General features: G+C 51.8%; 1 protein-coding gene across 1 annotated transcript in view; it reads right to left on the bottom strand.

Moving 5' to 3' along the window:
* The window catches only part of DYSF (dysferlin), a gene marked incomplete in the record, with an annotated part of 243950 nt that overhangs the window by 6765 nt on the left and 227155 nt on the right, over positions 1–10030 (bottom strand). The window contains 3 exon segments of the mRNA XM_027772968.1: positions 732–910; positions 5617–5716; positions 9612–9753. Of these exon segments, the coding sequence (XP_027628769.1) occupies positions 732–910; positions 5617–5716; positions 9612–9753 (421 nt within the window).

Genomic DNA, 10030 nt, shown 5'->3' on the forward strand with positions numbered 1-10030 from the left:
TGGAGCGGGCAGTGGCAGGGCGTTCGCTTTCCCTCTCTCTTCCCCTTACACTCTCTCTGTCTCTCTCTGGCAAGTGCATGTGCCCTGTGGCAACTAAAATAATCTCATTTAATAGACAAAAAAGTTATCACATTTAAACATATTCCTTCATTTAATTACTAGAGGGAATAAACCTTTTTTAATGTTTAATAGAGATTTCTTTTTCTTTTGTGAAGTGTGTGTGTGTGTCCTTTTCTCATTTTTCCTTTGGGCTATGAGTATTTATTAATTGTGACTTTTTTTTTGTATAACATGGAGATTTTATTTCAAAGGCCACTTTAAGAGCTGGCTGCCTGCCGTCTTTAAGTAAACTGTCAGGGACTAGCTTTCTCTCAGGGACTGCTCTGGATTCAGAAGCAGCACAGGCCCCTCTGATCCCTCAGCCACCTCCCCCCACCCCCAGCAGCTCTCTTGGCAAGGATGGTTCTTTGGAGGATCCTGCTCAAATGGGAGAGGCATGACCCTGCCCAGTCAAGGAGCAAAGTCTAACAGGGTCATCTTTCAATTTCAATAGGCTTTTCCTGGGATAAGGGCTTCAGGGAGAGGACGGCTGGGAACTGGAAGCGAAAAGGGAGAATGAGTGGGAAACAGGGGAGGCAGGAGAGGGAGACAGGCAGCATGCACCAGCCGGCGTTGTCTAGGCAAGCAGCTGCCCCGGCGCCCTCCCTCCGGGCTGGGGGAAGCAGGCTTACCGCCAGTATCTTCTTTTCATTCTCCTCTGCTACACAGGGCCACCAGCCCTTCACTGTTTTCTGCTCAAAAAGGGACACAAACCACTCTGGATGGAAAGTGTCATCTAGCTGGTCCAAGGAGCACTTCTCGGCTGTCTTGGCCGGCTTGGGCATGCGGTTGAGATCCAGCTGCAGGGAGCCTGTGACAGAGAAGCGTTCTTTAGCCAAGAGTTTCTCAGCCACTGCCAGCCTAGGGCTACCCTGGGGCAGGGCAGGTTCAAGAAAAGCTCACTGTCACCTCCTCAGCTTCCATCACAGTTCAGCCATGAGTAAAATCCCACAAACTCTCCACCCCTCATCCATTGTCCCTCCTTCCATCTCCACACCTTTCTGTTGTCTACACAAGCACCCAGATGCCCAGGAATCCCACTTACGTATTCACTCTTAACAACATCATCCACTTTGCCCCTTATGCATCCTACCATACACAAGTCCATTCATAAGCTGTTGTCTACATACATCCATCCATTTTTTAAAATATTTATTTACTTATTTATTTATTTTTATTTATTTTAATTTGCTGTAGGGTTTGTGCACTCACCGAAAGGGAGAGAGAGAAAAAGTGAGAAAGCAACCCACCAGGTCCAGGACTTGAACCACAGTTGGCCCTGTGGGAGTTCAGCACCTTAACCACTACGCCACTTGTTGGCCCCTTGTCCATCAATTTTTTTTTTTTTTAAGAGAGGTTTTTGCTATAGGGTGTGTGCACTCGCCAGACAGAGAGAGACAGAGAGACAGAAAGCAAGAAATCACCCCCCAAGGGGGATGGCCATGTCACAATCCCTTCTCCTCCACTCTCCTCTCGGGATCTTGGGCACACACGCACACGTGCCCATCATGAGTTTAAGTCACCAAGTCCGGGACTCAAACCGCAGTCGACTACCTGGGAGTCCAGCGACATAGCCATTACACTAACTGCTGGTCCCTCCATCAATTTTTTAAAACAGTTTTTATTGTGGTGTAAGGCATCTCACATACAATTTGTTCACTGTAACCTTTTTAAGTATACAGTTCAGTGGCAAATAATTAGTCACAATATTATGTAACCGTTATCACTGTTTCCGAAAGTGTTCCGTCCCCCAGACAGAAACTGTACCCATTAAGCAATAACTCCCAACCCACTCTGCCTTCCGTCCCACTTCTGGTAACCTCTGGTCTACTTTCTGTCTCTAGCAATTGGCCTACTCCAGACATTTCACATGAATGGAATCAAACATTATTTGTTCTATTGTGTGTGTAGCTTCTGGGCTGTTTTCTCATTTAGTGAAAGTACAATCTTTGTTTCTCTTTTTAAAATTAACATTTTAAAGCTGCAATCTAAAGAAAAGATTAATAGACTTATGCCAAAATTTTGAGAAGTTCAATAGCAAACACATTACAAAAAATTAATACATAAATGAAAAAAAGCCATGAGAAATTATTTGCAATGTACCCTTAAAATATAAAAAAACTCTGAAAAGTAAAAATAAAAGAACATCCCCAAACCATGAAAATAAAAAGAATCCCACCAATAATAAGTACAATAAATATAATTTTAACATTCTACGTTATGAGTAATGAAAAATAAAAATAAGGTATTGTACTGGCCAAGTTTTTTAAACACTCCAGGTACACAGCACCCTCATGCACTCACAGCACAAGCATGAGTGTAAAGAAGCAAAGCCTTTCTAAAGGCCAGTTGAACAAAATCTTTCAAAAACCATTAAAATATACACAGACTCGGGAACCAGCAGTTAGCGTAATGGCTATGTCGCTGGACTCCCACGTAGTCGACCACGGTTTGTGTCCCGGACCCGGTGGCTTAAAACTCACACCGGGCGCGTGTGCGTGTGTGCCCAAGATCCCGAGAGGAGAATGGAGGAGAAGGGATTGTGGCGTGACCTTCCCCCCTGGGGGGTGATTTCTCGCTTTCTGTCTCTCTGTCTCTCTCTGTCTGTCTGGCGAACACACGCGCCCTATGGCAAAAATCTCTCCGAAAAAAAGAAAGAAAAAAAATATACACAGACTCTAACAAATCTACTTTCTTTCTCTCTTTCCTTCTTTCTTTTGAGAGAGATTTTTGCTATAGGGTGCATGATGTCACCAGAGAGACAGAAAGTGAGAAATCATCCCCCAGGGGTGATCATGCTGCAATCCCTTCTCCTCCATTCTCCTCTCAGGATTTTAGGCATGTACACACACACACACACACACACACACACACACACACACACCTGACATGAGTTTCAAGCCACTGGGTCTGAGACTAGAACCGTGGTCGACCACATGGGAGTCCAGCACCTTAATCACTATGCCACCTGCTGGCCCCAGATCTACTTCTTAAAGCAAGATATGCACAAGGGGTCCAAAGGTGTACGTCTGAGAGTGTGACTCACATGGCAACAGCTAGAGATGAGCCGAGCACCCACCAAGGGAGGATCAGGTAAGCCAAACAGTGCCCATCTGTATGATGAGACGTCAGGCAGGTATCAAGTACGGTGACAAAGACATAGAGGTAGACAGAGACCTACTGACCGGGAAGGAGCTTCTTGAGATACTAAGTTTTCTCAAAAACACAGGATATAAAACAGTATATGTAATATGAACCCATTCATATATATGTATGTGTGTGTGTATAGGCATGCATTTACAAGTATCATGTAAGTATGTGTGTATGTAAGTATGTGTGTATGTGTCTACATGTCTATGTAAAATGCATTTATAACATTCATACATTGTTTATATTCAAAATAATATACCATACAATAATATATCCCAAAATGCTGGTAGAGATTATCTCTGAGTGGTGAGATTCAGGTAAGGAGGAAGCATTGTTTATCTATATTGTCTCCATTTCCCACAGGAAATGAACTAACAGAATGACAAGATGACAAAAGTCCAGTTTGGTGCCATCTTTTTCGCCTCTGCATCTTCTACACTGAAGTCTTGGTACAGTTCTGGGTCCTCTGTGTGTAGCTGATCAGGCTGTGGGGCAGGCGTGGGGACTGGGAAGGCACCCAGAGAGCCAAGCAGCCCTTCCCCACCCAGCTGCTGAGAGCTGCTCCCAGAACATCCCCTGCAGGTCCCAAGGACTCAGCAAAGACCAGCTCACCTTTCTGCAATCAAGGGCCACCCACAGAAGGCCTCTGTGACTCATCCTTGGTCACCCTGCTCCCACCTGGCAGGGCAGACCCAGAAGCCAGGACTCTCGACTTCCAAGCTGCCTTTTTCACAGGTTCACTTTTCTCTTTTTTTTTAATTAAGGTAAAATTTACATAACATAAAATTGACACCTTTGTATACACACACACACACACACACACACACACACACACACATATATATACCAGAGGGTGCGTGCTTGCCCAACAGAGGAGACAAAGAGAGAAAGCACTCTGCCTGGTCACGTCACAATCCCTCCTCCTCTGTATTTTCCCATCTGTCAGGAACCTGGGTTTGCATATTTTTTTGGTTTTTGTTTGTTTGTTTGTTTGTTTTTGGAGAGGTTTTTGCTATAGGGCGCGTGCACTCGCCAGAAAGACAGAGAGAGACAGAGAGACAGAAAGCAAGAAATCACCCCCCGGGGGGATGGCCACGCCACAATCTCTTCTCTTCCATTCTTCTCTCAGGATCTTGGGCACGCACACACACGCGCCCGGCGTGAGTTTAAGCCACCGGGTCCGAGACTTGAACCACGGTCGACTACATGGGAGTTCAGCGACATAGCCATTATGCTAACTGCTGGTCCTAAGGGCTTGCGTGTTTATATCAGGCATGTTTTTCAGGCCTCCAGGGTGGAATGTTGGCCAGCCATGTAGGACCCAGCTTCTGCTGCAAGCCCTTAACTGCTGTGCTACAGGACTGGCCCACCCTTCACCACTTAATTAACCACCTTCAAGTATACAAATCAGTGACTTTTAGTACATTCAGAGTGCAGCCATCACTGCCACCTACTTCCAGAACCTTCTCATGCTGAATAGAAATCCATGCCCACCAGCAAGTCTGCCCTCCCCTGCCAACCCCACCAGTCTACTCGCCATGTCTATGGAGCTGCCCGTTTGGGACACACAGTATGTGCCCTTCCGTGTCTGGCTTCTTTCACTCAGCATGTTCTCAAGGCTCACCCGTGCTGTGGTGTGGATCACTCCTTCATTCTCTTTATGGCTGAATAGTGCCCACTGTTTGGATAAACCACACTTTCCAGAGGTAACCTTTACAGTCATGGCATGGCTGTTCCTAACGCACTGCTCTCACAGACCAGCCTGCTGGCCCGATATAACATCTTCCTCCTTGTCCCCACATCCCACCCTGCAAAGGTCCCGAAACGTACCCTGCAACCCAGGGCTCCCTACTTCCCAGCTTGGGATTTCGGCATAGCCCTTCCCCACAGCCCTGTCTGGGAGCTCAGGGCTGGAGCCTGTGTTTATTCCTCGGTCTGTCACTCAGGCACAGGGATGAGAAGTGGCTTGAGTCCCTCATTGAGGGGGCTCAGATTCCATCCAGACTAGGCTGGGGACACCTTGTCAAGCCTGAGGCCACCCAGCCAGCAACGGCAAACGTCCTTACACCTGTGCCACCTGGGCCCTACCATCCAGCCAGGTCCAGTGGGCAAGTCCACCTCTGCTCTCAGGCCCATCCCGGGCGGCCACTCTGATTACTCTGCCCCTGCTGGGTCACCTACCTCACTCAGCGCTGGGGACTCTATGACCCTAAGCTCCTGAGGGCACAGAGTAGAACTGATCCTCCTGCCAGGCTTGCCAAAGCAGCCAAAAGTGGCATGCATACACACACACACACACACACACACAGTGAGAGCTCCAGGCAGCCCTTGGTGTGCAGAACAGAACTGACCGGAAATGGTGCTCACCCAGGAAATCATCAAAGGAGAACTTGTCGTTGTCCCAGATCTGGAACACCACTCGTGCTGGGATCTTGCTCTCAGTCTTGTCCAGCCTCCAGAAGGCATCCTGATCCAGAGAAGCAAGCAGGGAGCAAGGTTAGAGTGAAGTAGTGGGCCCTTTGAGCCAGAGAGGCTGCCTGAAGGGGGCAATGAGGTGGGGCGTCCCTGAGGGCTTTCCAGAGCCAGGTTCTGGCAGGAAGATTGGGCAGAGCAGATCCCAGAGGGCAGTGTTCAAAGCCCAAAGAGTACCTGCAGGCACACTTCACACCAATAGCTCCTTTAATCCTGCCCATTCTGTAAGTCAAGGTTATCGCTCCTGTTTTATAGATGATGAAACAGATATTTGGAGGGACTAAAGAGACCTAATAATAATATCAGTACTGCACTTCCAGCTCTCAGCACCCTCCCACTATGAACTCAGCCTTCTGTCCAGGAAGCTCCCCATCCTCTTGCTGAAAAGAGGGGAGAGGTCTTTTCTCCCCGCCCCATCTCCCTCAGGCCAGCTCCACCTGGAACAGGGTCATCGTGGCCATCGTCCCACCAGGTGTCAGGGAGCGACTAGGGTGTGGGCCTGGGTATGCCCATGGGTCCAGGCTTGCTCCACCCGAACAATTGTCACTGGCTTCCCCGCTCACGCTAGCCTCTCCTGTGGCTTTGCCTGAGCAGGTGGCAAGGACAGGACACAGTCTGACCTTCCTGCAGACAGGAGCCAGGTCCCGAGTGCTGAGTCAGAACAGGGACCTGCACCCAAACCTCTGGGCACAGTTACAGGCAGTCGGGCAGCACTGCTGATAGCACAGGGTCTGTCTGGCCCCAAGCACTCCACAAATAAGCCTCACTGCCCAGCCAGGGCACCCCAGCCTCCGAGGCCCGTCACATCCTACTGAGCTCCCAAGCAAAGACCGTGACCTTGCTCCGCACTTCGGTGACTGTGCCCAGCACCCAGCTGTGGCCGGGACTGCTGCCTGGGCTGGTGCTCAGGTCCCCAGCTTGCTCCTCACCCCTCAGCCCTCTGTCTGGCACCTCCCCCTTTCAGGGCCCCTGCCTGGCCCCAGCCCTCCTGCAGGTGCCTCCCTCCTCCCGAGAGCTTTTATGGCCAGCTCCACAGGCTGGCCCGCTCGGCCGCCAGCATCCTCCATTCCTCCGGCCTGCCCGGTTTATGGGCTCGGTAATGAGCCAGAGGTTCAAACGGCCCCTGGTGGGAGCAGCTGGGCTGGGGCTCCAGCCTGGGGAATGAGCCCCCCCAGGTCCCAGGCGCTCATTATGCTCCCGGCCCGGGCCCTTTTACTAGCTGTTTATTTGCAGGGTGGGTGCCTGACGCGCAGACCGGCCCTGGTGGGTGTGCTGGGCTCCAGGTGGGGAGCCGGCCGGGACAACCAGCGGCGGTTCAAAGCAGCCGGATGAAAGGAGACCTTGTACTTTACGACAGTCTCGTCTGGTTAATGGGGTCCCTGGAGGGGCTGCCTGCCAGAGGCCCTGAACCCCACGCCAGAGGACTGGCACTGCAGCAGGCTCAGGGAGCCTAGAGGCTGTGCAGTGCCCTTGCACAAACCAACCTGACTCTGTCCTTTGGCCGAGATAATTGGTGACACTGTGGGCACAGTCACCTGACTCCCAGGGTCCCTCTTCCCACAGACGGACTGACCAAACTGCTTCAGGACAGGCCAGTTCCTCTCTCACCCTCCTGGATGACTTCAGATCCCCCTGGAATCTGCTTCTATTTCTCAACCTTCTCTCTGGCCTTCTCAACCCCTCCCTCTAGCCACTCCTTCCCCCAAGCCTGGCATCATTGGGACATCCAGACCCACATGCCCCCAGGGTACCCCTCTTTGGACCCATTGATGACTCCTCCTTGAGGAAATCTTGTTCTCCCAAATCTAGCCTAACGCACTGGCCTGGCCTTCAGGCTGAGAGGTCGTGGCCAGATAGCTCCGGGCCCTCTCAGCCCTGGAACTTCCACCATGGCCACCCCAACTCTCCCCTTCCTCCTTACAATACAGAGACCAAACCCCTTCACTGCCAGAATGGAGCAACCCCAAATCCTGAATCAGCAACCCCGACTAGGCCCGCAGAATTGCCAGGTATCCTCCCCTGTGTCACTAGTTGGCACTCCCTCCGCTCTGCTCCCTCTCTACCCCCCCTCTCTCTAGCCCTCTCCCTCTCAGCCCACCAGCTATTTCTACCCCTTTCCACTTGTCTCAAATCACTCTCCAGAGTTCCAGATCCTCTCTCTCACCTCACTTCATAGAAACAGACAGAAACTCCCTGCCTGCCCACACCTCCACCTGTCACCGTGAAGGGCTTTCCTCCCTCCCATTTCCGCAGCCAGTCCGCACCCCTCAGCATCCGTTCCCCCATCTAGGAAGAAATGCTGTGCCCGCAGCCTCACCTCCCTTCTCCCATTCCCCGCCCCGTCCTCCCTCGTGGACGTCCCCACCATGCCGCAGTTCGTGAGCACAAGCAGGCCAGGAGGGCCTCTTCTGACTGGAGCTCCCACCAGAAGCGCACTTGCTGTTATGGAACCAGGCGGTGAGGACGCACCAGCAAAGGCAGATGAGATTACACCCTCGGAGCCCAGGCTTCCCTTGACTACGAGAACACAGGGCTGAATGCTGCTTTCTGGCCGGCACTAGCCATCCCTGAGTGAAAGAACGCCTTCTCCCCGTGTTTAATCTATATGCTCTTTTGCTTGATGGTTTCAAAATATTCGGTGGAACGTTCTGGTTTCTCTCAAGTCCAATGACGTTGGGTTGTGAAGAATCAGGAGGAGAGAATGCAATGAAGAGAATTAAAAGTTAGCTGGTCAAAGTATGTGACGTATTCCTCTTCTTTAAGCCGCTTTGCCAATCAGGAGAGAAAGAGGAGACACAGAGGCTTCAGGGCTTGAACCCTGAGCCACCTCAGGAAGGAAATTGGACCAGGAGAACTTGAACGCCTGAGAGGCAGGTAGGACAGCACCTCGAGGTGGAAAGTACTGCTAGGTGGGACAATAGAGGCCCCTTGGCCTTCAGACACCTGGCCCTCAGGCCCTCGCTGTCCAAGGCACCTCCTACACTCTGCTGCTCCCTACGGGTCAGTCAGGTGCCCACAGAAGGCATTCTCTCAAGCTCTGCTATTTCAGGGGTGAAGAGTTCATAGCCCAGATGAGACCTAAACTCGGAGATGCTGAGACACAGAGACTGCGGTGCCCAAATCCAACTCTCCCTGTGGGCTGATGCCGACTGACCCTCCCAGGTATCTGCAGCCTGAGGTGAGGGGTGAGAGGTGGAGAGAGGAGGGCCTCAGCCCAGGACCTGGGAGGACAGACACTCCCAGTCACTGCTCAGTTTGAATAATGACCACAGGCACCAGCCTGAGATATGGGAAAGAGGGAGCGGGAGGAGTGTAGCTAAGCCGCCCCACTCCACGGACAGCCTTATCCCTGGGCAAGGCCGGCCCTCTTAGGAAGCTCCCCCGCAGGAGAGGCCCCCTTGCCTCTTTGATGGCCAGGCTGGGCTTCCCTACTCTTCCCACTCAGACCTCGTGACCCTTCTAGTGCTTGATTTGCCTGGACTAGGGGGAGCATCGTAATTTTAGGACTGGTCTTAGCCCCTCAGGAGGGACGTGGCACATGTGCTCGTGGGGGGTCATGGGTGGCAGCAGTGTCGGCAACAGCAAGATGGTGGGAAGGAAGAAAAGATGGTGATGTCAGCTTTGGAGGACATGGGAGCCGTGGCAGGAGCTGTGGCAGTGCCAGGAATGATGGGACAGTGTGGTGGCACTGACAGTGACCGTGTGGTGGCACTGGCGGTGTGGGGGCAGCACAGTGACATCAGCAGTGTTGGGACAGTGGTGGAGGTGCAGGGCTGGCCATGAAAGTCGCAATGGTGCGGAGCAGCAGAGCAGGGGTGACTGTGTGGTGGCATCACGCTGGCCTTAGAAAGCCCTGGGACTGACGTCACTGGCGAAGGAACGGCACTCACCTTCTTGGCGACGGTGCAAACCTGCTCAGCCGGCAGGTAATCAAAGGGGAAGATAAACCTCCAGTTAAAGTTGCCCTCGCCTCCCAGGGAGCGGTAGTGCACGTCTGTCTTTTGCTTGTGTTCCTCGAAGCCGACCATCCAGCTAGACACGCACGTTTTTAGAGAAGAGTTCCCGTTACGATCTCCAACACCATGCACCACCCCGGGCTAGGGCAACAAGGCTTTTAGAAGGTGAGTGAGCTTAGAACTTTGGTAAATGATGCCACACAATTCCCGGGACATCTGCATGTCACACAAAATCTGCCATAGACTCGAAAACATTCTGACTCTCAGCCACTCGTGAGGGGCGTCCTTGAGCCTTGGACATTCAACCCAAATCAGCGCAGAAGAATCTGCAGACGGGCACAGCCCAAGGCAGA

Source organism: Tupaia chinensis, unplaced genomic scaffold (genome assembly GCF_000334495.1).
Source record: "Tupaia chinensis unplaced genomic scaffold, TupChi_1.0 Scaffold000316_1, whole genome shotgun sequence".
NCBI lineage: Eukaryota > Metazoa > Chordata > Mammalia > Scandentia > Tupaiidae > Tupaia > Tupaia belangeri.